Genomic DNA, 27,704 nt, shown 5'->3' with positions numbered 1-27,704 from the left:
GTATTTCTAGTTGTGGGCTCGCTGAAAGCGAGCACACGTATGTTATCTTCATTATTTATCTATCAGTCAAGTTCTCCTCGGCAGTACAAAGGCAGGGCCCTTAGCCAATGAGGTGCAGCCAAAGGGTAGATCTTTATACCCATACATGGTGTTGCGATCCCACAATGTTTCGTAGGAAGAGTATTTCTAGTCGGAGTTGGAGAGAATTCTAAAACATCTAACACTTAATTTCTGATAAACTGGTGAGGATAGGGGTCATATTGGTTGTGTTAACGGGCTTGAGAGAGTGGGATGTATAACTGGAATGGAAAATTGATGTTGTGTTTGCGTATTATGTGACCAAGAGGTAGCATGTAGATTGAGAACAGTAATGGACCTAGAATTGGACACGTAAAGCAGCGTCCAATTCATTCCCTATGGAAGTCACATGGTTTTGAAGACGCAACTTGCTTTACAGCTGTTTCTTGTCTTAAGGTAATCAGTCAGAATGCACAATTTCACCTTATAGCCCTCTTTCAAAAGTATTGATCTAGTTGTGCTAACGCCATTACTTTATCTTAATATTTTTGTATTGATTTCCAGCATTGCATGAAGCATCCGCAGCATTTACTCAAATGTAGTCTACCAGGGCAGGATGTGATGGCCATGCTCCATGACTTGTCTTGGACAGCTTCATTAGCGTCAGCACCAAAAGTCTTTAAAAACAATAAAGACAATCCATCCAAGATCAGCCTATCATATGTTCGGCTGGTACAAGAACACCGGCTTGGCATCGATCAGAGCTATAGCCCTCCGTATAGGGCTGCCAGGCATGCTGACCCTGTTATCGATGCTCAGCCAACATCAGTACACCCAGTACACAACAGACCTTGCTCTTGGGTGGAAAAGGCCTTTTTGCTGGATGCCCTTAAGGTCACGACCGGATGTGATCTGACCATGTCTATAGTCAGCCATCCAAGAGGGCCAGACACTAGCTCCACATAATCGGGCACACTCTGTGGCAGACTGAGGACAAAAGACACAGTTGTGTAACTTTTTTTTCATATACTTTTTTCTGGTCTAATGTTTTGATGCAGTGAAGACAAAAGAAGTATCTACAAGCTCACAATAAAAGACAGTTTTGACAAATAAAGATCTTAATTCTTTATACAAGCATGTGAATGGATGGAGGCCATTCAGGTGGCATAGCATTATGCATCATTATATTATAATAATCTAATCCTATATAATAAAGCCATTAACCTATATAACAGACTAGCCTATTTTGACAGCAACAGTTGACAGATGCACATATGCATTTACACTATTCACCCACCAGGTGGCAGGGGGTTCCCCTGTCCGTGGTGTTTGTCTTTGGATTCGTGTTGGATTTGACGTGTCTCCTTTTCCCAGGTCTCCTTGCACTTCCTGCTTTCGATCGCAGTGGTGTCAGCAGTGAAACGACAACAAAATGGAATAGTATTTTCGTTCATGGGCGAAACTTCGTCAATGTCAGCGTCCGTTTCAAGCGTTTACACCTGAATTACAGCGATTATATCGTTTAAATGTCATTTCCTGGGTCCTGAAGCGCTCTGCAACAACGGCAACAATGCAGTTTTCTCCGACCAATGGAGATTTCACGTTCGTCTCATCGACAGAAGCTGAAGGTAATGCCAGGGTAGCTTAACAGCTAGCAGGCCTCACAACAACACATCATCACCTTCTGTGTGCTGGATTGACTTTATGTTCAAAACCAAGTCATCCTCGCTGTGAAACGATTTGATCTATCTATGCTTCCACTAATCGTGTCTGCTCACTCGGATATTAGGATTGTCTGCACTGCAGCTTAATGATGTCAGCTGAAGTTTAGCATGCTACAATTCACCTACTACCACGTAAACGTACCTGCCTTTTTGTTTGACAGCTGAGCCTCGCAAACAAGTTATTTGGCTGTTTCCAACGATTTCATTTAATTACAGTAAAAACCTATGTGTGAATCTTTTTAACAAGTATTTGTGTATGGATAGGCTTTATGTCGTATTTAAAGTTTAAACACTTGAACACCAGCATCCATATTCTGGAACATTAGCCCCCAAAAACTGTCGATTTCTAGATCGGCTGTTTTTGGCAAAGACGGGAAAAAGCAGACTCTTTAGAGCAGGGGTGCCCCCACCTTTTTGACATGAGAGCTACTTTTAAAATGACCAGCTCAACATGATTTTTTATTTTAATTATATATTTTTAAGGGCATGTCATGTGATCTACCTGTACACCCTTGGTGATCATCACGATCTACCTTTTGGGCACCCCTGCGAAATAGTTATCCTGTGTAGATAGATGATAAATCCGTGATAATGGAATGCATGTCAAGAAAAACACTTGAAAATACCCCTACGAAGACAAACTACCACAGGAATGCCATCACATAATCTATGATATATTTAAAGGCCACCTTGTAAAAACAATTGTGATAAATATTTAACCACTTACACGCTCTAGACTGGAACTGGGTTGGCTCTGTACTTGTCTAGTTATTAGACCCATCCTTAATGACATTGTTCTCCACAGAGCTCAGTGGTACCATCGATGCCCCGGACATTAAGCTGAACTTGGGCAGTGAGAGTGGAAAAGACCCATATGCCACCACGTTCCTGAGGCAACGAGGGTATGGATGGCTGCTGGAGGTGGAGGAGGATGATGGTGAAGACATCAAACCTCTACTGTGAGTAAACCTAAAAGTACAGAGGTATTACATGATCACGACCTTAGATGGCAATCCTGTGGGTGCTTGGGAGCTCAAAAACCCATGCAAAATGCCGAGCACCACTGCGGAAAGTGCCCTTGATTTTATTACTGATGCACCTGTCGTGCGGGGGCAGATTTACATTAATCAGGCTCCTAAAGAGTGGGCTATTTCATACAAGGTGATATTTCTTTGCTCCATATTCGTCAATTAGGCTAAACCTTTGATCTCGAATCGTTATAGGCAAAATATTTTGTGTGATTGTATACCTGTTGATATGGTGCTGAAATGTGCGTTTGGTGACTTTTTCCAACAAAGTTGTATGTCACCAAAAGGACATTCTGGGTTGGGGTCAAGCAACCGTGGGCACAAGCATAAATGGGCGCCTCTAGTCAGGCGTTGTTTCATAGCAGATTTGACCAGTGTGTTTACTACTACTTTACTATGAGCCAAATTATAGCGATTGGCTTTTATTTTATTTCATCCCTGACTGCTATTTTGTGTCCATACCAGTGAGGAGCTGGACATTGACCTGAAGGACATCTACTACAAGATTCGCTGTGTGCTGATGCCCATGCCCTCTCTGGGTTTTAACCGCCAGGTGGTGAGAGACAACCCAGACTTCTGGGGCCCTCTAGCTGTGGTGCTGCTCTTCTCAATGATCTCCATCTATGGACAGTTTAGGGTAAGCAGTCTCTATACCATAGACCAGCGCTTTTTAAATAGCTCTATATTTGTCTGTTTGTTCAGTAACATGGGTCTCCTTGTCTCATGTTCAGGTCAATATACCAATTGTATTAACTGTTCTGCTGCCCTTGACAGTCCTCACCGTCATTGAAAGGGTTAACACCATGGCGCCGTTGACGGTGAGGACTGTCAATCTTACTGTATATACAGTAAAGTTATTATTACTTACTGTACGTCGATCCGCACCCGCCCGCATCGGTAATGTCCGCGATTTGTTTACAACGCACGTCGGGCGTGCACGCGAAGTGAACGTCCTCCATAGTAAATCCATTGAGAGGCCCATAAAGAGACTTCATTTACTCCAAAAGAGACATTTTGAGCCATTTTGAGCCAGGTCTAATGTAAACAATACACACGGCTGGGCGCAGCCATGTTTCTCTTCTGGGCTCACACTGTCATGTGACTAGATGACGTAATCGTTGCCGTCAATAATCGTTGCCGTCAAGTGATAATCCAAAAAAACAAAAACAACCCCCTTCTGGCCCTTCAAAATAATAGCGGCGGCCGACGGAGGAAACAGCGCGGCACCAAGGCACCTAGCAACCTTCAGATTAAAAGGCAGTAATTGTGTTAAGTTAGGAGTCATTGAATAAAAATATCATACAGGATAAACAGGTGAAATTGGAACTGGATCACTATAACATTGAATATGGAAAATGATCTTTGTGGAGTTATCTTTCATTATAGGATTTAAACGGTATACTTTACCTACCTAAACATACATTTTCTGTTTATTAAAGACCTGGAGAGATGGGGAGACGCCTGTTAATGAAAACACTATAGCAACGATTGCTCTTGGAATATAGTTTACGGCAAGTGGTGCCAGTGGTGGTTGTATTTAGTGTACCTGCTCTTCTTGTGAAACATACTTGGTCTGGTTTGACCACTAGTGGTTTGACAGGTGGTACTGCCTGAAGAAAGGTCAAAATTCAACATATCTCTGAGCAAGTAGACGCGCACTATTGGATTTGTGGCGAAAAAATCAGCACTTGAACAGGGGATCTGAATCAGGGGTTTGGTAGTCCATGAAAGTTATAGAGTGCAGCTTTAAAGTCTGGCTTGGCTATCTGCACTTGGACTGAGGGATTAGTGTAATGTTTGAACCATTAACAGGATTTATTTATTGATAATGTACAATACATCCTATCATCACCAGTAATATGGGCAAATAAAATGGAACAGTTCAAGTCTGGCCTTGCTGTTGGCAGTTGATGGGGCACTAGCATATAAACGGCAACCAAATACAATCAATGTCATGTTGAAAATGAAAAAGTTAATGGACCTGGTTTGTGTTTGTGCAGTTAGCTGTCAGAGTCCTACATAGATGGTGAAGACTAGAGTTATGGCCCTATATTATTAGAGGAATCATTCAGCTTCTGTTCCTCTGGTTCATATAAAGGAAAGGGTTAAACAGCACTTATTACTGTAGCCCCTTGCTTCTGAATTAATTCTTTATCATATTTCCCATAGGTTGTGTCTTGGATTATCACTATCTGGATATTTGGATCTCTAACAGTCTTCTTGCTGGCCCGTGTTCTTGGTGGTGAAGTAAGTTCTATAGATATTAAGTAGCTTATTTGTACTGTAATTGATTTCATATTTTCTATAATTTGCAATACACGTACAGATTTACCTTATGTTGTGATAATGTGATGTTCTTCTCTTCACAAGGTGTCATATGGGCAAGTCCTTGGAGTGATTGGGTACTCCCTTCTCCCACTCATCGTTGTGTCCCCTCTGCTTTTGGTGATAGGGGCATTTGAAGTGGTTGGTACACTAATAAAAGTGAGTGAGCTTATTTAATATATATACGTTTATTATCTTTTCTGTTCTCTTGATTTAAATATATTGTATTAACATGAACAGTATTAACAATCCACAAATCTGTTCCAATCCAAGTTGTGCAAATGAATGGAAGGTACCGAGCAGTGCTTGTTGCGGTATCTGCCTGGTTTTAAAGTGATTTGTAAAAACATTGCACAGGTTGCAAACGAGTGCTCCTCTTACCTTGACATATGAAAGATAAAATCACAAACAGCAATACATCCATGGAATGGCATTTTGAATATTGTAAATACGATGTTGGCGCAGTGATACTTATAATTAGAATTCTAGGACTGGAACTATCCGTTTTAGAAAGCGGTATAACAACAGGTGGTATTACGATATATATTTTATGCAATATTTTGGTTAATCTAACCATAGTCCTTATTTTCATCTTGCAGCTTTTTGGAGTGTTTTGGGCTGCTTACAGTGCTGCGTCACTGCTTGTCGGAGACGAATTCAAAACGAAGAAGCCTCTTCTCATATATCCTATTTTTCTTTTGTACATCTACTTCCTATCACTGTACACTGGTGTCTGACTGGGCTTCTGTGGACCCTTTTGTTGGATACTGACCCTGGAGCAACGCGAAAAGAAAGACTTTCCACAACAAAATATAAGGAGCTTGGGTTTAAAAAAACAAACCCAAAACATTTTCTTTTCTTCTTTTTAGCCCTGTTACAATCCTAGACTGTGGGAATATGGGGTATCAGATTAATATGTATATATAGTTGTGTCCCGTTATGTGTTCAATAAAAAACAAAATCCCAAAACGGAAGCTTTTACAGATTGAACCGATGTATGCACATTTTTGTTGTCAAATGCCTATACAAACAGCCACTGTGTCTCTGAAATGACTTAATCATTGTATGTAACTGTTTGTGGAAATGGGAATTCTGTTATTTGTGACATAGATTGAAGGGTTACATTTGAGTTTTTATTTTAATTTTTTACATTGAAGAGTGTGGTGCCAAATATCTTTGTTCAATTTGAACAAACAATAAAATCACCGCCCAAAATGAGGTTTCCCTAAAAAGGTGAACGTTTTATGCGTTATTAACAATGGCTGGTTGTTTTGTTTATGCTTTTATTTTTTTGTAAACAAACTTATTTCTTAACTTATACAGTCTGGATAAGTGGTTTAGATGGGGCACTTTGAATGAAATAAAGCATTGTCTACTACATTTGAGTTTTTACCTCATTTGAGTCATTATTTTATAAGCATTTTATATAACGAAAGAGCCACATGTAATTGTACATACCTAGACATCCTAATATGTGTAAATGTATCTGTTAAGGTATTTCTAAAAACAGATTATCTTGGATCAACATACAGAGCTAGGTCAACTTTTTGACACATTGTTCAGAATATTATGTGGCACTGTGGCAGCTATCTTTGTGGATTCAAAGGCCCTTACTGCAAGCAAAAACAATTCAACTGAGCTCATAATGAAAACAAAACAAGCACACAGGTGACTGTTTTTCTTAGTTCACTGAATTTATTAAAGAGAACAGGGAGTAATTGCTTTTTGATGATTACATCATTGGTTCTCAAAGTGGGGTCTGGGGACCCTCAGGGGTCCTTGAGGGAGTTCTAGGGGGTTGGTTCCATTTGTACACAGAATTAAATCAACATTGATTTTACAATATAAATTGGGGTCTCATAGATGGAAATACCATTAAATGGGGGTCCGTAGCCTAATGCATGTCAAACTGGGGGTCCTTGAAATTAAAATGGGTGGGAATCACTGCTAGAATATCATAAAGTGTCAATTTGGGGGTCCCTGACATGAAAAAGTTTGAGAACCACTGACATACTGAACATTCAGCATATTCTCATATTCATCAACGTTGCTCTCGTCGTGCACTTGCTGTTCTCGCGTGACATGGCAGAGCCGCTACGCTAGCCCCGCTTACCTGACGTCCATCTGACAGTCAGAGAGCCGTGCCTGGAGTTTTCCTCCAGCACTGATGGTGAATAGCTACTGCTGCGCTCTGACGGACGGCAGGAGGGGAGAGTCGGCAGTGGCAGAAAATACTTTGATAGCTCGGGGTTTAGCCCTTTTTAGATTGATCGTTATTACTTGTGTCAACTGAGATCACTGAAATATAGGAAAGGGAAGGGAAAAATAAAGAAAAAATGGCGGCCGCGGCCTCGCCGGGCTCCGGCTCGTCCACCTCCTCAGACTGGATTGTGCTGAGAGACGGTTGCCTGCGCTGCGACGACGAGGGCCTGCGAAGCCTCTCCTACCACCCGGCCCTCAACGCTATCCTAGCCGTGACCAGCCGGGGTGGCATTAAAGTCATAGACGGCACGTCGGGCGCCATTCTGCAGGCTTCTGCTTTACATGGTGAGTGTCACGGTCTCCTGTCACTGTGTTTAGCCCGTGACAATAAACACGACACACGCAAAGTCAGCGGCAACCGAGGCAATAACCTTAGCTAACGTTTTAGCTAATAGCTGGCGAATGCAAAATAAACCTGGGTTGTGTCAGTGACGTCACAACAACGAGGCATGGTAGCGTAACCACGGGTTCCAATCCAGACTCCGTGGGGAGCGGATCGGCGCGTGCGTTGCCACGCACGATTGTATTACGCATTATTGACTAGTGTGAAAATGTTTTGTTTTGTTGCTCGTCGAACGACACATTTTAACCTGAAAAATATGTTGGAACGCACGACGTTTATGTCGAAAGAGAAATGTCAACACTATCAAGTCAAGGGCCCTGCACTTCCGCGTGTCCGTTACGTCACTGTTGTGTCCTTCATATCTTTGTTATTCTAGTAGTCTAGCTACCACTGTGTCTTCAGGGCCTTGATGATTGCTAACTGCTGTCATCATGCTGTGCCTTCTGTTGTACTTGCAGCAGCATGCAGTGGGAAATCCAAACCGTGCCCCCCACTCAAACCATGTTGTGGTTGTTTTGTGTTATTATGCGGCTACATTGAAGCAACTTGTAAGCCAGTGGTTCTCAAACTTTGAAATGTAAAGGTCTCCCCTTAACTTTGACAGTGTACAAATGGAACCAAATGGACCCGTTCGTTAGGGTCAATTTGGTTCCATTTGTACACTGTCAAAGTTACAGACTTGTAAGGGTCAATTTAGACCCCCATAAGAGGAACCTAGAGAGTCCCTGAAATCCAGAACCACTGTGTTGTGTAAGCTAATGTTGACTAACCTGCCGTATGTTAATCGCATCATGACATGGTAGCATTGTCGGCTAAGTTAGCATAACGTCTGCTGCTAGCCCATGGCAACCTTACAAAGCCAATGTAGTTCTGCTCCAGTATCGCAACAAATTATGCAATTGCACGCTTCCCGTGTGAAAATAGTTTTTCTGATCTAGACATTTTCACGTTGGCTACACAGCTAAACGTGTCAATTTGATGTAAACTGCCATGCTATTGAGGCTATCAAGCCAGTCAAAGCATAATGTGTGTACACTGTCACTGCAGGTTTTGTCTTGTATTGTTTCGGTTTAACTTAGAAATGCAACAGTCCCTTCTTTGTGCAGTCAGCTGATGTTGGCACATTAAATACAACAATGGTTTTAAATGTTACCATGCAGATCTTTTACATTTTTGTCAATGTATTCGATAGGTTATTCTGGAATTCTTAAACAGTGTTATTGTATATGTCATAGCATAGGCTAAATCAGACTCTCTATTACATAACATTATTGAACTCGTTTGTATTATGAATCTTCTATACTATGCCATAGACAGGCATGTTTCCCTGCCTTATAGGGTTAGGGTTAGTCTTGTCAACAGAGAATGTATGTTAGTATCTAATGTTTAACTGATTACAGCCGTTCTTGTAGAGTTTTCAGTTAGACAGGGGTTTATTTTAAAAGTAAACAAGCATTATGTATTAATAGTAAACAAGCATTATGTAAGCATGAAATAAAAAAAGTGCTGCCTTAGTACTTGGGCTGCATCATACTGACAAAATGACAATACAGATTTTTTTTGGTAGTCTTTTTTTTTTTTATATAAGTAGCCTATTTATTGTTTAAAGATATTAAAACATCTCACAATATAATACCAATGCTATTATGCAGCCTTTGGTCTGTGAATTTGTATGAGAAATGGTCTGTACAAATGTGCATATAGCTATACAAATGTGTTTCATCACTCATGAGCAAAAATAATGATTTTTTAAGAGTGTGATTAAATTAGTCATCTGATTCTGTTATACCGTACATCAAGAATTGACGTTTGGCTCGTATTGTTTTGTCCTAATTTCCTTGTTACTTGTGATGTTACCCATGATAACAGTTCAGCCATAAGAATAAAATCATAAATTATCTTTACCATTGAAATATTCTGCTATAGTTGAAGAGGTCACCAGCACTTTCGCCTATAACATATTCGCCTACACGCATTTGGTCCTTTCGCCTGGCATTTTCGCCTTGGAGGAGAGTCTTTTCACCCAAGATTCTGAGCCATTTCGCCTACCCTCAATTCTGCCGTCAGACTGTCCATGTTTGCAAATTATCTCTTTGTCATTTAAATATTATAGTGATGGTGACAGTGGTGTCAAGTGAATCTAACAGTTTACTTGACATTTATTATGTACATCACATTTTATTCCTAAAAAATGGCAAAATAGTTTTTTATGCCTGTTGACAGGCAAGGTTGATTCTATAGGCTATTTAGGTGTAGCATATCTTATAGCCTATAGACCTATATAGGCTAATAGCCTACATATATATTTTGTATAGCCTAATGTTAAAACAATATAGGCCTACAATACTGTTAATTTTACAATACTGTTCAATACTGCACCAAAGAATCTATAGCCTAGTATCGGGACATGGATTAATTAATTATTTGGGCGCACCTGATTCCAATAGCTCTGTATTTATGTGATTACTATGGAGTGCATAGGATAGCTGTGTGTAGGTTTGACATGTAACAACTGTCACAGTCACTATAATATTTAAATGACAAAGAGATAATATGAAAACATGGACAGTCTGACAGCAGAATTGAGGGTAGGCGAAATGGCTCAGACAGGTAGGTGAAAAGACTCTCCTCCACGGCAAAAGTGCCCCGCGAAAAGACCTGGCGAAAATGTTATAGGCGATTATGCCTGACACCGTTGAAGATAGTCATCAGCCCCTGAGTTGATACAGGTATGCCTCAGTCTAACCTTGAGCAGCAAGTAGTACACCCCCTGTGTATACTACTTGGTTGTCAATGTATCAGTCTAAGCACTGTTTTGAGAGCAATAGGCATGACCACAATTTCAAAAGTCAATGCTTGGTATTATAACAAGTTCATCATGAAATGAACTAAAGTATAAAAACTGCCAGTTCTCCAAGTTGTAGTGATATGTCATGTATGACATTTTGTGGACTAATACAAATTGATATTTATACTGTTAAATAACTTTTTTGATAATTCTCTGGCATTTGAGCTTTATTGTGATAACACAATGAACACAACAGAGAAACAGGAAAGGCATGAGAGAGGGGGGATGACTTGAGTCAGATTTGAACCGGGTCACTTGTGAAGAGACGTGAGGTGAAGGGGACAGTCAGTCGAGATGAATAACATGAAGTTTCTTGCTATGGCTGCTGATTCACCCAACGGTTAAGACGCTTGTTGTTCTTTATATATTGGTTTATCTAAATCCAGCAGACAAATGAGGAAAAGAGGAGCATTTTTTACTTTCGGTTTCTATTTATACCATTTTTCATCTGCACGCTCTGGCGCTCATTCATCTGTAATATTGTGCATGTGTAAGACTTTAACTTTGCTATGCGTAGTTGCCTTCCATTGCTAAGATTTATTTGAATTATCAGTTTAAAGTGGCGCATTGTGTGTTCATGAGGAAGATACCGTGGCGGACCTGACTACCCGACTGTTGTTGACTTGATGCTGAACTGTTGTTTGCTACATGTGAGTTGTTTAACAACTCATGGCACGTTGACCATTGGGATGGTGTCAAATCAGATGTGCCTGGATGTGGATATTGGTTGTATTTAATTAAAAGCAGTGTGTGGTATGAGTTTTTCAATTTAGAAGGCAATGTGAAGTTAGATATGACTAGTCTGTATGTGTTCTGTTGTGAACCTTGCCACATCAAAGTATTAAACTCACTACCCTCTTCCATAGAATAGAATAAAGATTTCATTTCAATGGTAGAACAGAGTCAGAATTGGAAGTGTCTTCTGGTTCAAGCACATCCGAATTACATTGACCGCACTGACAAATCCATGGTATATTTATGCTAGTCTGAAAGGAAGTGTTTTTTATTTTTTTAACATTTGTTTGTTGGGTTTTTTAACAAGCATTCATTGTTTGAATCAGTAAAGTGTTTTAACAATGAAAGGAAGTGTTCAATGTGTTGTTTCAGCATAATGGTTTTACCTGCTTTGAATGACTATTCTGGAATCATCATGGTCATACATTTAGTGATATAAAAATTGACAAAATAAAATGGATTACTGTAACTGAATTCCACCCATAGCTGAACATAATTGCTCATAAATGATACATGCTTCTTGTAAATACTTGTACTGCAGCTTCAGTCCATCTATTGCATTGACATGTTGCCCTCTGAGGATTGCCCCTTGGCAGAAGGCAGAATCACATAACAGTCTAAGACAAAGGAAAAGCAGAAGAAAATAGATAACTTACGAACGATCGAAACATAGGTCTTTAAAGCAGCCATGTTTATAATCATTTGGATAGTCAAAATAGAATGTAGGCCCTGAATATACAGTATGCTGTCCTAGCGGTCCGGGCACCTAGGCTCTAATGTAGTCTGACAGTGCATCGCAGGTTCGAGTCCCATTCCAGACGATCTTTGCAGCATTTCTCTCCCCATCTCTCTCTCTCCCCTTTCCTGTCCATCCCCACTTTCCAATAGGCAAAAGAAAAAAGAAATATTATATAGCTAATTTCACGATGAATAGAACATGAAATGACATGAATTGTTATTTTCTGGTCCTACTATTCACTGTATTTATTCTCATTGCTTATTAGTTTCTGCACCCGTGAGATCATTCTCAGGTGCCAAGGACTACATTTTAATCTTTTGTTTCTGACTAATTTGCTAGCTCTCTATACCATGCGGTGCTTACATGATCTATAAGAATGAAGTATGTACTATAATCGTATACTGTCATGTGTCTTTCCAACCCCTCTACTCTTTTGCTTTAATGTGTTCTCCCTGTCTCATGTCCCAGCTAAACCCGGGGGGCGTGTCAGGTGTCAGTACTTCCCTGCGGTGGACAAGGTGCTTTTTGTGGATGACTATGCAGTGGGATGCAGAAAGGACCTAAATGGCATCCTGCTGCTAGACACGGCCCTGCAGGCCCCCGTGGCCAAGCCTGAGGACATGGTCCAGCTGGAAGTGCCCGTCACAGAGGTAAGCGCTAATAAGCAGCAGGAGGAACTACCTGGCCTTTTACTATTCAAAGTTGGGACACACTCACTCATAAGGAAGTCATGTAGATAGATATTCACATTGTTGTAATATGTGCGGATGAAATGTCTGAGTTCATTGGTGCCAGATTATGAAAATGATGGTGGGTGCTCATAATAAAAGGGCAGTCATAAAAGCACATGTATATAAAAAGCAAACGGTATTTATATTTGTCCCCCTTACAATCAAACAGAGACTGCGTAACAAAATAAACATATTTTATACTCCCATACTTTTTGTTGGGGTAGACAGGAAACTCAGGGCAGAGATGGGGAAGGACATGAACCCAGGTCTCCAGCTGGAATCAAACCAAAGACATTTGCAGTGATGTTGACACATGATATATTACTGCCACACCCCACCTGCTTGTTCCTTATCATTCTGAAACAAGGGAACATCCCTAAATTGATAATTTAACAACAACTACTGCAACAGCATCATTTTGACCTTAGCTGGTGAGTTTGCCTATTGGCTTTCTGCCGGCTACTAATCTGTGCTTCGAGACAATGTTCAATTCTAACAAGATGTAGAACTAGAATCTGATTATACTTGACTGCCCTGTCCAATCTTTAGCTATCGATAGTAGTTAATATTAATGAAGCTGGTTTGGCCCCTCCCCTTTTCAGGCCACTTCCGTCCGGGTGACTCTGCTAACAGCAGGATCTGTCTTCCAGCTGAGCTTAGTTTGATCGGAACAAATTGGTTAGAATGAGCGCCAGAGCGTGCAGTACGAGAATGGTATAAATAGAATCCGAAAGTAATATGATCAGATGTAAACACAACTGATGGGGCCCCTCCCTCCTAGATATTTAAATTAGATTTATGTGTGCACGACAGGATAATGATACATGCTGTGAATCATTTGACCACTGTTCTTGCCAAGATACCAATGTATGTTTACCAGCTGTAAAAGCATGGCTCGTATTGTTTTTTGTTTACACCACTGTGTGTGTGTGATCATGGCAAAAAAATGTGGTCCGACCTGCCAGTACTACAGAAGAGGTTTTCTTTGCCAGGTGTCTATAAGTCAAAAAGACTTTGGAAGAAATTCTGTAGCCTGCTGCTGGCAAGCATGAATACAAAGTTTGTTGCTGACTGGTCCAGCAGTTTGCACACACTCAGTCACACACCCTCATAGACGGCTAGCCTCCTGCAGAGCCATACCAAGACAATATCGTTTAAAGCTGTTTTATGTTAGCCTAGCTCAGCTAGACAATCCACCCATGTTAAAACAAGGAGGGGATATATACTGCAGTTAGTTAGCTGCGTTAGTATATAGTCTGGCCAAGCCAGGCTAGTTTTATGTAACTATTTTTTGTGACTAAAATTGTATTTTGTCCCATCACTTCAGTATGGTAGAGTATGTTAAGGAGCTATAGTCAACTTTTTCATTGTAGTGCCGACACTTTGTTTACATGTAAACAAAGTGTCGGTCTGACAATGGCCAAAATGATTATTTTATCATTATTTTACGCTTTTTGTGGTCATTTTTGAATAGAAATAGAAAATATATGAAGCTTATTTTTTTATAAAATATTTTCGAAACATTATTTTTATTTTTGCATCCGTTTTTCAAGAAAAAGTTGACTATAGCTCCTTTATTATAATATAATTTATACAATTATGGTAGTTGTATTTGTTCTCTCTGCTCTTCTGTTGAGACATTTAGATACTGTGTCTGGTTTGACACAATCTTGTCTCTTGTTTGACACAAATGTTGGTCTTGCGGTCAAAATGACATTTCTCCCTTGGGCAAGCAGGCAGGCTATATTAGCTCTGTGGTAAAGAATTCAACACAGACCCGCAAATACAGGTTAGAACAGGAAAGTTACATAGGGCTGCTATAAGGAGAAGGCGCATTAAACCTTTACTTGAATGCCTAATCTACATGTACACGCCGGCACCTGAAAATCACTCTTGCTGTGGGAAAAATTAGGGATTTGGTTTTTGGGGCAATTTCATCAAAAACAAGTTTTGGTGACCACCGACTGTAAAATGTAATGTCAATAATTTCATAGGTTAAAAAGTAGTTTTTCTAAATGCTTCATGATTAAGTGTGGTGGTTGCCATTTGGGACCTCAGTGATCTGCTCCCACTTTGGAAAGGCATGAAGGCTGTCAGTTAATACGTGAGCAGCACACATGGACAACAGTGTGGAGAGTAGTGCTGGAGAACTTTAAACCCTGGATGTGTGTTGATATGAGAGGTCTAGATAATCAATACAGTATGTAATAAGGGGAAGATATTTGACCAATCTGCAAAGTAAATCGTTACCAAGAAATGTCTTCACCAATGTGTTTCTAAAGGTGTGTACTAATATGTACTAAAAGGTTGAAATTCAACTCCCGGGGGAAACCTCATAAAAAAAATGTTTTGTGTTTGTTAACTTTCTGTTTTTTGAGATATCTTAGTATTTCAGCATGTACTAGTGATGCGTTTTGCATCATATGATGCAAAACGCATCACTGATGATGCAAAATGCATCACTAGTCATGCTCAAATACTAAAATATCTAAAAACACAGATTGAACACAAAAAATAACTCAGGATTGTGTTGATCGTGTCCCAAACAACAATAAAATAAGATCTGGTTGTCCCAGAGGTGAAGTGGCCCTTTAAGCCATATTTGAAACTGGTTGTCTTACCAGTGAGCAGAGTTTTAAATGTAATTGCCTCTGGCTGTTTGGATATCATACTTACTGCCTTTGCAGTAAAAGATTTGATATGAATACATTTGTGACATAGTGTTTTTGTCAACAGATGGATTAATTTGTAAAACGATGTTCTGCGTTATGTCAAAAAGAATTTATGGGTATTTTAGCTATCTTGTCCAGTCTTAAGATAAGAGGATATTCCGGACGCCAATTGGCTATTCATGGCTTTTTGTATTGATCTGTGTTGTTTTTGACAGCAAATTTTGATGTAGTTTTAGTCAGTCTTTTGAATAAAATGTAATTTTAGTCATAATTTAGTCACCTGAAAAGTTTTAGTTTTAATCTAATTTTAGTCGACTAAATATCATAAGATTTTAGGCGACTAAAAATAGCAGATCTACTGAAAATAGCAGATCGGCTATTTCCAGCACGCAACACCTGAGAACAACCAAACATAAAATGACTCTCTTCTCCACTAGTCCCTCCCTAACATTTTAGTCTAGTTTTTATTTTGTTGACGAAATTGTCAATATATTAGTCTTAGTTTTAGTCATCACAGCTTAGTTTTTATTTAGTTTTCGTCAGTGAAAAAAACGCAGTCGACAAACATTTTTCGTCATAGTTTTAGTCGACGAAATCAATTTTCAGCAGGCTAATGAATTGCCTGCCTATCTTCTATTAATACTGTACATGTTGTCTGAATTCCATTTTAAATACTGGCCCTAAATGGAAAATATCTGTATATTAAGTTCGATAAGATGTGTGGTGGAAAAACTCACAAAGGACTTGACAACACTTTGTTCAAAGAATAGATAAACTCAGAAGAACAAGTTAAAGGTATCAGAGAAAGCTTTAATTCCAACTGTCCATGGGCAGGGTCAGAGGCTCAGAGCATAAAAATGGCAAAGATAATTTGATGCAGGGTGCAACAGGTATGGGACCACATGTATGGGAAAACACAGGAGAGAGGAAGGGAGTCTCAGAAAGCATTGACAGATTTCTGTGGGGACGAGAAGGTTCACATGGATACCAGGATGTGAAATGATTACATTTAATGATTATATAATGTTACGGTATATGACCCTGAGACAGGCCTACCCATGTGGGGGTGTCAGGGAGGGTAGGTAAGGATGGCATAGATCTACAGTGGCTCTTTGTCTAGTCTGTGAGAAGGAGATATGATTTTAATGAGCTCTACAGTAAAGATGTTTTTCTGTTTTGGAGAAAACTCAGATTGACCTGTCAGAGGAAGGACAAATAAGGCCATTTCTGTTGTCTTGCTAAAGCAACCTGTTGTCTGTGTTGTGTGTACAACATGCATAACACTCAAGATTATATTTGGATACGCAAGGTACAGCGTAAAGAATCAGTAGACTGTCACACCAGATCACATATTTTGCCTTACAAACTGCACATTTGTTTCTTATCCACTTAAAGCTTGTGCTACTTTGATCAAAATCGTCTGGGGGTTCTCTACTTGATCAGCTCCCTTTTCTCCCTTTCTCTCAGAAAATATCCAATCTACCTACCATCTGGCATGTTGTAGATCTGCTATTTTTGAAAAGAGTTTGCCTATTATGACACTCTCAGAAAAGGGATGCTAGGGTTCGAGTCCATAAAACTTTGGGGATTGATAGTCAGTTTGATCCATGGGCTGTTACTTGTTTTGGTAAATGTCATTTAGAATATACAGACATTCTGAAGCTCGACAAAAATGACATGTCATTTGTTTTATAACAGTGCTGCTACAGCAGACCTTCCAGTTTAGGTAGTGTTTTTCTGTCTGCTATGTTATATTCCGTCACATGCATTTATTGCACAGCAATAATCTTGAGTAAAATCATATTAGGAACCAGCAATCAAAGTAATGTCATCAGTTTGGTCTCAGGCAGTGTGCCGACACTATTTCGCCTCTTTTTATTTTGCCATTCCTTAGAGAGTTTGATCCTCTTATAATCACTCCACAAGCCTTTAGAAGATGTGAGTGTGTGCACTCACAGACAGACCATTATTTGGGCATCACAGCTGAGACGGATGTTTCTCATTGCTATGCTCTGTAAGTGTCTCTGCGTATTGATCTTGGCTACAATCCAGCTTCTGTGGAGCAAAGGTTTACAAAATACATAATAGACCCCAGCATGTGACCAGTATAAAGGTACATTATGTATTGGGCAGAGTTCTTTTTTGGTATTTGTTCATGTCTGGGAAACCTTACTTGTACGTAAATAACAATCCCTCAAACTACCAGCAACACTAATTATGGATATTGAATAGCAATGCTAGTTGAATGGTACAATCCACTGTTGACTGACTTATACTTAGTTAACAGCATGTTTCTTTAAAAGTAGAATCAATAATAGGCCTATTTAAGTTAGGCCAAATTATTTGGAGGAGAAGTGAGTCAAGAAATGTATTGGTGGCTTCCGTTGTGTTGCCAAATGTTGTTTCTCTGTAAAGTATGTTGTACAAAAACTTGCTCTTGGCATTAAAATGCGCGTGGGTTCGAATTTCGATAGAATCGAACGACCATTTCGCTTCAATTCGTGATTCAAATCAAAATCGTACCAGCCTTAATCGCGACCCAAAGTGGGGTTGGGGGTTGGTTATTGGCAACTCCCTGCAAAAAAAAATGTTTGATAAAGAAAAAAGTGTGGTCGTCCAACCAAGGAAGAAACAGAGAAAACACAAGACACACACTGCAGAGGAATTATGTTCAATGTGCATGAGCAGGCGGCTTAAAAGAGCCATTGTGGTGTTTTTGTTACTCCAAGAGCGAGTTACAATACATGGAGTCCATGGGTCCGCACCTTGGTGGTGGGGACTGGGGACTGCCCATAAGTCAGACATGTCATTAGTCCTACATTGGTTAGGGTAATGCCATAGCACCCATTTGATTCTATCCATGTACCCTCGCGGCTCGCTGAGTTAAATTAAATTACGGATCGCCAAAAACTTTTACAAGCGAGATTGGAGATCATTCTCACAGACAGGTGATGGGGTCGCCAAAAAAGTTCACATGGGGTTGTGACTCGTGAGATCAAAAAGTTTTAGAACCCCTGCACTAGGATATTGGTGTACAGTATGTTGCATATTAATAAAGTCTGTGAGCCAGGTTGACTTTGTACTGCATATTGATTTGTCCTGCTTTCATCTTTTCTGCTGCTGGCCTTTTTTTTCCTGTGGACGTTGTCCTATCGTGCCTTACATCCATGAGTTTGCATTCATTAATGATGAGCCCTGTGTTACAATGGACAGTACTGCTTAATTTCCACAGAATTCGGGGGAACTTTGGAAAGATTGTTTTTCCACTGTTTTCAGTGTCACATAGTTTATTGCTTTGGCTTTGACTGAAGTTGCAAAGTGTGACTTAGTTATGACTAATTCAAATAAATGTCACAGTTGGTCATAGCTGTTGCTATTTTTAGCCTGGTGCACAATGGTATATTATAGAGCCTAGGGTCTTGGTAGCTTGGTTACAGACTGTAGGGATGGGACAATATGAAAATTTCATGTCACGATGATTATTGTGACCAAAACAATAGCGATTTACAATATTATGGCGATAATCAAAATATCCCCAACATCCATTCTGGGACTGAACGTTGGCCAAATAATAGCAGATCTACAAGCTCAAAACGTGTCGCAACCCGTGAGCTTGTAGATCGGTTATTTTTTGGCAAAGAGATTTGGTAGAGTGTAAAAAAAAAAGACTATCTATTATGTTGTTTACAGGTCTGTTTGACCAATTATAGAGGGTTTAAATGGTACCGGATATGAAGCTCTGCTAATAAAAGGTGAATTGATCCCAGTTTGTAATGGAGGACAATTGCACAATATATTTTAATCTCCACGAAACGATTATTGTGAGTGTTTTTTAATCACGATAATGATAATGGCGATTATCGTCACATCCCTAGTATCGTTTCCCATAATGTATGTCTGTGTCCATTCCAGGCCCAGCAGATGTTGTCAGCCTGTCAGGAGAAAATTGACGTGTCCAACACGGAAGGATTCGACCTCTTCATCACCCAGCTCAAAGAAGGCCTGAAGAATACCTCACATGAGACAGCAGCCAATCACAAAGTAGCAAAGGTGAGTCAGACACACCTTTCCTGAGGCTTGTTCAATATTTGCTAGATGGGCATGTGACTCAGGCAGAATGACCTGATTTATTTTCAGCTCATGAGAACTCATCTGTGATGAGTTATTGATACTGTTTATTAAGGTTGGACCAACATTTTCATATTGATTATTATTACAAGAGAAAATGTCTAAAATGGTGATAGATTACCACTTAACACCACATAGCCCCTGCACTGCGGCGGCCGCTAGTGAGCGAAGAAACTTAACTTCCCATGAAGCCTCGTGAAAGCCGCTCCTGCTGACTTCCTTTTCCTCATTGCTTTGTATACAAGCTCCTGCACAAACATGGATTTATCTCCACTTCTTTTCCCATATTTGTTTGGTCAAAACCACCTGTTTTCTATGGACCATAGCTTACACACAAATCATCGCGGCTGTATTTTTTGTTCTCCGCGTGAAATACAAGACTTTGAATGGCTGTGAACGGGAGTATGCAGCGCGCACAGCCGCGTGCACGGCCCCACAAAAAATCAGGTAAAAACAATAGGAAAGATACATGGCAGTTAATCTACATTAGTTATGTCAGCATGAGTGTTAAAAAAATATAGAAAAAAATAAATTGTTGAATTAACTCAATATTTTATACTGCTGGAATCTGCTATTTCTCGTTATTGCCTGCTGTGGTCAACCAAGCTATAGCTTTGAAGCCGCACCAGGCGGTTATGAAGCAAAAAATAATAATTAAAGGCCCAGTGGGAGCATTTGACACAAATAAATAATATAACAGTTTGTCTTAAAAGGGCTTGGTGCTGCTCACTCAGGAGGTGTCCTCTTCACTGGCTTGTTGTTTGGACAAAAGCTCAGTTTGGTCCATAGCCATGGCAGTTTCTTTCACTTTGCAGTTGTGTATTTGGAAGTTCTGTGATGGGAAGCTACGCTGAAAGCTGACATGTGAGCCATACTGGTTGTTAAATTGATACCACTGCCGTCAGTTGAGCTCTTAAACCGAATTGGGTCCTCCTGAAGGTTTTATTTTGGCAAGCTGAAAACCAATCAGATGAACTAGTAGGAAATATTAAAGATAATGAGGAAGTTGTGTTTGTTAAAGCCAGAGGCCCCTGTGAACCGAGACAAGTCACTGATATTGTTAATAAAGGCATGCTTCTTACAAACTCAAAAGGGCGCACCCTTACGGAAACAATCCCTTCAATTATTCAAAACCGGTTGTCTCATTAGTGTCTGCGCTGTCGGTGTTGCATCATTCCCTACAGCTTATAGTAGTATTCTTGCTACAGATGGCAAATTGGAGGGTAATGTAATCACATTAGCGTATCATGCTTATGCGACATGCTGCATAGTTGGCTGCTAATGTAATCAGTGGCATGACTAAGGAACTGATAAAGCAGCGGTTGCTTCTCCTCAGGGGTGTCGCACCAAATTTTGGGCCCTGGGTACAAGGATACACTGAGGGCCCCCCCATGAATGTTCTTCATAGGGAGAGGGGGTTTAACCCATCTATACTGGGAATGCATTATTTTGTGCTTTAACTATTGACAATTGCAGATATACAAGCTCACAGTGCCGCGCTGCGAGCTTGTAGATCTGCTATTTTTGAAAAACATTTGCGCAAGTCTTTGAATATTTCAAATCCTTCTAAGGCTTTTTTGAAAAACCTGTATTTCTATGTCAGTGGTGCTCAAATTTTTCACGTCAAGTACCCCCAAAATGATATGTATTTGGCCACAGACCTCCATATCAAAATTTGAGTTACAATGTTTGCTTAAAAAATACATATATTCAAAGATTTGCACACTTTTTCACGACTTTTCAAAAATGGCATATCTACAAGCTAAAGTATAAAATAATTAAGGCCCCTCCCACTCCCCACCCCCCCCCCCCCCCCTTGTGACGCCCCTGGCTGCTTCTGGCTGCTTCTCTTAAAGGGGCTGGCCAGCTGTCATGGCCTGCTGGGTGAGGTGTTGGTACAAAGTAACAAAGCTGTCCTGAGGGACGTTATGGTTGCTTTTCCACTGCATGGAAGTCTTTGATTTCTCCATTAGTTAAAAGTACCTCATACTTTTTTTGTAGAACTTTTTTTTTTGGTTCTGAGCGGGCTCAAGCAATACCTAAAGGTCACATGAAAACACTGCCTGTTGTATGTGATTTGAATCAATATTGAGTATCTTTGCATGGCTTATTTCTCACATAAAATGCAAACGTTTTTTGTTGGACTGTAAGGTTTAAATACAGCTCTTGTGTTTCTAATGCAATAAGCACTGTGAAAGAGGGTAGAAGTTGGGCATTGCTACTATATATGACGACCAGCAACTTTGAGGAGGTATCTGCAGTGGAAAATGAAGCAAATGGAGTCGAGTTCTATGCAGTGGAAAAGCGGCTTTAGCTAGGCTATTGGCACTATCCAAGATATCCAACATACTTGTTTTAATTCAAAATCCCGTTGAGCATTGATTGATTGTCATTATATTATTTATATTTACATTGTGGTCCTTTTTTTTTGCAGACAGCTTAAATAATATCAGTCAGTCAATCAAGCAAGCCACCAGTCATCAATAAATAAAAATGAAGAGGTCCAGCCTCCAGTGAGTGGGTTGATTTGGGAGATTGTGTTGCCTGTTGGGCTAGTAGTGCAGAGTCAAACAGCCAAGTAACTGTTAGTATTGAGCTACAGCGGTTTGTGTATAGCTGAACAAACAAACAAAAGCTCCTGCACAGGTCGTCGCAGAGAACAGAACAGAAATGAGAAATGACCACTTGCGTCCTCCAGTTTGACTGACTAAAAGCAAGAAATCTATTTAGCCTTTCTTCATGAAGCACCGCAGAGAGTGGAAAGAGAGGGGAGGGGGCAATCTATCTTTCTTCGGTAATGTGCACAAGCGCTCTCCTGTTCGACAGCGGCATTGCTGTGTTTGAAAGCCTGACTGCAGTCAACACACACACACACACACACACACACCCGCACACACACATTGCTGACTCTACAGACCTCTTTGGCATATTAATAACCACAGCTGGGCAGGGGGAACAAGCAGAGGTCCTGTCCTGATGTCCATCACCAATAAAAAAAGTAGTAAAACAAGTCAAAGGTGCGTGGCCATCAGTAATGCATAATTATATTACGCTAACAGTTCAACTATCAATACCGAGCCAAATCACAAGGGATTCTCCACCAGTCTGCTCATCCTGCTTCTACTTCTTAGATTTATTCCCCCCGCTATGGGTCAGGCTGCCAGGAGGCATCCTCTCTCGCTGCCTTACTGTTGGCACTGCCAGGCACAAGAGTTACTTCTGCAACAAATCACCCTCATTACCACCCAACTTTCCAGGCTGCCAGTCTTTCTGCTCTGCTAGTTTGCCCTCTCTAAGGCTTCAGAGCCAACCCTCACAAAAGTGCCTCGATGACAGATCCATGCGCTGTCAAGGAGTCACCAATTTTCCCACCCTAGCAGGCAGTGCTGCTCGTGAAAGTCTAAAAATGTTATTGACTGCTTGACCCCAGAAGTTTTTGTGACAAACCTTGAGCCATCTTGGATAATTATAGAGGCAGTGGCACTAAAAAAGAAAATCTTTATTTTGTCTCCCTTTTGCCAAATTCCTTGGAAGATATTCTACTGTTATGGTTAAAAATACATCTGTAGGCCTGGGGCGGTATGGACATTTTGTTACCGCGATTACCGTCTTCCCATTTACCGCCGGTACTGCGGTAATTACCGCACCCCCGTATCTATTAATTAAGGTTCGGCGATAAGCCAAAATATTGCAATCATCTTCCCAAAAGTCGCCTCTCCACAGTGGAGAGGAGACACAGCCTGACTGCCCGAGTTATACTTCTCTGTACAGCACAGCGGGTCTGGCTTTCAAAGGAGCAGATCTACAAGCTCACAACACATCGCATCCGCGACGCGTTCTGAGCTTTTAGATCTGCACTGTCGGGTTACCATAGTAACGTAGGCTAGCTACTTGGGCTTTTCAGACACAAACAGCTGTGTGAACAAACCAGAAGAGGAAGGGTAGTCAGATCGTGTACAGTGATTCTGTAAACTCACGTCACGTCTCAACTCTCAAATCGCAGTGATTGAGTGCTGCTATATACAGGTTTTAGTTACAAGACTTGACAGAAAAGGTTATAAAATCGCCGACGCGCCGTACGGGGCACAACGTGCGACGCGGTGGAGAAAGTAAAATAGTTTCATTTTCGGTTTTACTCCACGCGGCCCGCGCTCCGCCAGCAATCCGTATGAATAAAAAAAGATATGCCACAACACAAGGTATGTATTAACATCCTTGTGTCGAGTGGATTACAGAGAAAGTGTATGCTGCTGCTCCGTCATAAGTTGTGCTCCGTACCCTGCTCTGTGCACTGTGTGCAGGGCGTGATTCCTAAACCCACCAGGATTGAGTTAAGACCTGCCTCACTCCTGGAAGACCTCGCGTTTCCACGAGGCGGGTCTTAACTCAAGCCTGGTGGGTTTAGGAATCACGCGTGTGCAGGTCTGTGTCTGAGTGACGTATGTGGCTTCCAACGTGTGGTACACGGCCCAGAGCAGAGCGGCATGGAGCGCATGCGGTCCTCGCTTCTCCCCCGTTTTAAAACTCGCTTGTTTTCCAATAAAAAATAGACCTTTTTTTTGTCTTTTTACCGCGGTAAGCACAATGACACCGCGGTAGACCTCGGTATACCGCGGTACGGCGGTTACCGCCTCCAACCCTATACATCTGTTGGTGTACAGACAGATCACTTTTAGATACCGTATTGATAATAAGTGAACTTCACCATTGTTGTGATCTCCCAAGTTATGATTCTATAACGATTAAATAAATTATTTGATATCGTATAAGAATGGCAGCGACTTGTTTGTGGGTGGTGATACCCGCACCACAAGTTATCGACAAAGTATACACGGCACAAGTATGATCAAGGGTACACCATACAGTGTGCGTCATTGCCTACTCTTAGTTGTACCACTAGTATCACTCGGACGTGGATTCTAAGTTTTCTCCCAGGACATGGACAGACATGCCCACAGGAAAAGCCAACCAATCAGATGGTAAACTCCCACTCTGTCCCCTACGTCACATCCATTTCATTCAGCATACAGGTCCATTTTGCCTCAGCAGACTAGGCCAGTCTCTTATGGGTTTCTTTCTTCCCACCCTTTTCTTGTAGACTTCTACCTAATGTCCAACACAGGGCCAGTAAGGGCTGGTGCCACTGGCAGTTTTCCCTGCTGCCTGACCACTTTCTTTGGCACAAGGACAACTTGTGCTGCTATAACAATCAGCATGTGTCCCGGCTGATGGATTTCCTTTTTAACTTTCCCACTGACCTCTCCAGGAGCGCTAGCACATACGTAGTCTGCAGGATGGGAGAATATTGAAATATTGACTTGGCTGATTCAGCTGTTGGCTGTTGATATACAGTATATATATTGTTTACCCTTTTTGGTTATAAAGGATGATACCTTTTCTGCTTCCTTGTGTTTGTATTATTGCGACCGCCAGGTCGCAGTTACTATCAAAACCTCGACCAGCTGTCCGTCAGTCAGTCTGTCAGTCTGTCACACGTCACACTTTTGCCCTGCTCATATCTCTGCAACCGTTGCCCCGATCCATGCCAAATTTTGCACACCCACTCCTTGCCTGCCAAACCACAACCTCCACCCATCAATTCTCACTTGAACACATTTATGGACACAGCTCCTACAATTTTTGGCCAAAAATCACGCAAATCGGTACACAGTATGTCTACACTCATGTCATCAACATGGTTCTGTCCCATACAGCACCACCATCAGGCTGATTTTTTTAAACACGTTTTTGGACACTGCTCCTACACATTTTGCCCTAAAATCACTCTGCGACCTGACGGTCGCTTATCTCCCGATTAGGGAGTCTTACTGGTGATAGAGGTTTTATTATGATGCCTTTCTTGATCTCATTTTAGCTGTCCTGCTTACCCGGTCAGATAATGCTTCATCTGTGCCTCTCTCGCACGCTTTAACACTTTCACACTCTTCCCCTCTTGTTCCTGTTCCTGCTTCTTTCCCATTTCAGCTTTTAACGTTTCTCCTTTTCCCTCCTTATTTCTGCAGTGGGCCACGGTCACCTTCCATCTGCCTCACCATGTGCTGAAGCTGGTGGCGGGTGCCATCGTCAACGAGCTGAAGAAGATCAACCAGAACGTGGCTGCCTTGTCCGTGGCCTCGTCCATTATGGACAGGCTCTCCTACCTCTTGTCCAGCGCTAGGCCAGAGCTTGGGGTCGGCCCCGGGCGTTCTGTGGATAGGTATGGAATCAATGAATACACTGATGGAAAAAAGTAAACTTTGTCCTACGATGGTATCATCACCCACTGATAATTGCCGATCTAGAAGCCCATAAGGAAGCATAAGGAGGAAACATGCCACAGAAATGGTTGTTAACTCTCAAATACCTGGAACGCGCCCAAGTCGCGTTAGATTTTAACCACTTTAACCATTATTGTATGCTTTAACCTTAGAAAAATAGCAGATATACAAGCTCACAGCGCGGCACCGAGTGCCGCGCTGCGAGCTTGTAGATCTGCTATCCTAAATCCTTCCTCTAAATCAGTGGTTCTCAAACTTTTTCATGTCGACGATCCCCAAAATTACAGGTATTTAGCCACAGACCCCCATCTCAAAATATGTTGTTCCAGGGACCCCCCAGAAGCAAATATTTGAGTTACAAATGTTCACTTTTAAATAGATATATTCAAAGACTTGCAAAGAAAAATCATGATTTTTCAAAAATAGCAGATGTACAAGCTCGCAGCGCGGCACTCGGTGCCGCGCTGTGAGCTTGTATATCTGCTATTTTTCAATGGTTAAAGTAGTCAATAATCCTAGGCCTAAATGGGTTAACAAGTGTATCAAGGGAAACTTCAGATAGGTAAAGATACTTTTTAATGGACAGTTGGCAGGGAAATTAGCTTGGTGATCAACACGAAGAAGACCCCACAAAGATTCATGTCACGCAATACAGTTTATGGACATGTAACCTAATAGTGAGTGGTGACACATAACACTTGTAGATTGTGTGTTTCAGGTCACTGATGTACAGTGAGGCTAACAGGAGGGAGACATTCACATCATGGCCTCATGCAGGCTACAGGTGGGCTCAGCCTGATCCCATGGCCCAAGCAGGATTCTACCACCAGGTAGGCTATGGGATGTCTCACTGCCCTCTTTACCTAGAGCTGCTGCTCTACAGCATTTAGCTTCTTTAAAGTTTACATTTTGTTTTAACCTAGTAGCAAAAAGGAAATGGGCACATACAAAAACAGTATAACTGGTGTAAAAAGATAACATTTTAAATTGTGTCAAAGTAGAGACTCCATGCCACATCGTATCATGAAAATGCCATCAATTTATTAATTGAGCTTTCTGGGCTTAGAGCTTCTTAAAGAACATGTTCTAAAGAGGGTCTTGTACCGAGAAGCTCAACTAATTAATGATTGTGTTTTAAAAACATGTTCTGGAGAAGATATTGTACTGTCTGCTCAACTAATAAGCCAATGGCGTTTGCATTACTGTGTTGCATGGAGTCTCTTCTTTGAGGTACTGTATTTTCTTTTAGCCGAGAATTAAGAGATTGTAGCCATGGAGATGCTACCTCTTGTCAAGCTTGGGTGAATTGCTCTCATGCAATAAGCTTGATGCTCCGTTGCCAAGGTGTCACAGAAAAATAAGCAATAAATGTAATTTAGGTCGTCAGTGTTTGTCAGCATCTAGAATGATGAATATAGATTGATGATGAATATAGATTATCTCCCATGCAACGAAGATGGGCTGGATGATAATCTGTTGATCACATAGTCCAACCACCCCGTTTGATCGGACTTGTAGCATGCAGCCTGCTTTACAGCTGTCTTTACAGCTGTCACAACGTAGGTCTGTTCCCGGTTGAGTTAGTTGGTTGTGGAGAGGGGGGAAAAAACATGCCATGCCTTCCTGTACTTTTTTTATTTTTGATTGATTGAATATATATATATGTTAGACGGAAATGTTAAACGGAGTCAAGTCAAACACTTGGTCTAAATGAATAACACCAAAAACATCCTTGTGGTCTTGTTTCCATTGGGGTTCTATGTATTCAATTCATCAACATATAAAAAATTAAATATCACAACTATAAAACACTGTAAAGAGTTGAAGAAAATGGGGAGGTGGATCGGGGTAAAGAAACGGGGGGTCGCTTACG

The 27,704-nt window shown here is 41.0% G+C and overlaps 2 protein-coding genes across 20 annotated transcripts in view; both read left to right on the top strand.

Annotated features, from left to right (window-relative positions):
• The first annotated feature begins 1,426 nt into the window (after positions 1–1,426).
• yipf4 (Yip1 domain family, member 4) lies at positions 1,427–6,475 on the top strand. Its single transcript, XM_080740413.1, has 6 exons — positions 1,427–1,646; positions 2,548–2,701; positions 3,236–3,407; positions 4,940–5,017; positions 5,141–5,254; positions 5,695–6,475. Exons 1-6 carry the CDS (start codon positions 1,589–1,591, stop codon positions 5,830–5,832), a joined length of 714 nt encoding a protein of 237 aa, XP_080596539.1. The 5' UTR covers positions 1,427–1,588; the 3' UTR covers positions 5,833–6,475.
• Positions 6,476–7,279: 804 nt separating this feature from the next.
• birc6 (baculoviral IAP repeat containing 6) overlaps positions 7,280–27,704 on the top strand; it is a 174,522-nt gene continuing 154,097 nt past the window's right edge. For all 19 annotated transcript variants that reach the window (XM_080741078.1, XM_080741077.1, XM_080741087.1 and 16 more), the window contains exons 1-5: positions 7,280–7,642; positions 12,491–12,672; positions 19,338–19,475; positions 25,577–25,770; positions 26,550–26,661. In XM_080741078.1, coding sequence (XP_080597204.1) covers positions 7,432–7,642; positions 12,491–12,672; positions 19,338–19,475; positions 25,577–25,770; positions 26,550–26,661 — 837 coding nt within the window. In that variant the 5' untranslated portion in view covers positions 7,280–7,431. The remainder of the gene's footprint in view (positions 7,643–12,490; positions 12,673–19,337; positions 19,476–25,576; positions 25,771–26,549; positions 26,662–27,704) is intronic.

This window comes from Nannobrachium achirus (genome assembly GCF_963921795.1).
Source record: "Nannobrachium achirus genome assembly, chromosome: 13".
Taxonomy (NCBI): domain Eukaryota; kingdom Metazoa; phylum Chordata; class Actinopteri; order Myctophiformes; family Myctophidae; genus Nannobrachium; species Nannobrachium achirus.
Note: the sequence above shows the minus strand (reverse complement) of the source record. Positions and strands in the feature narration are given on the sequence as shown.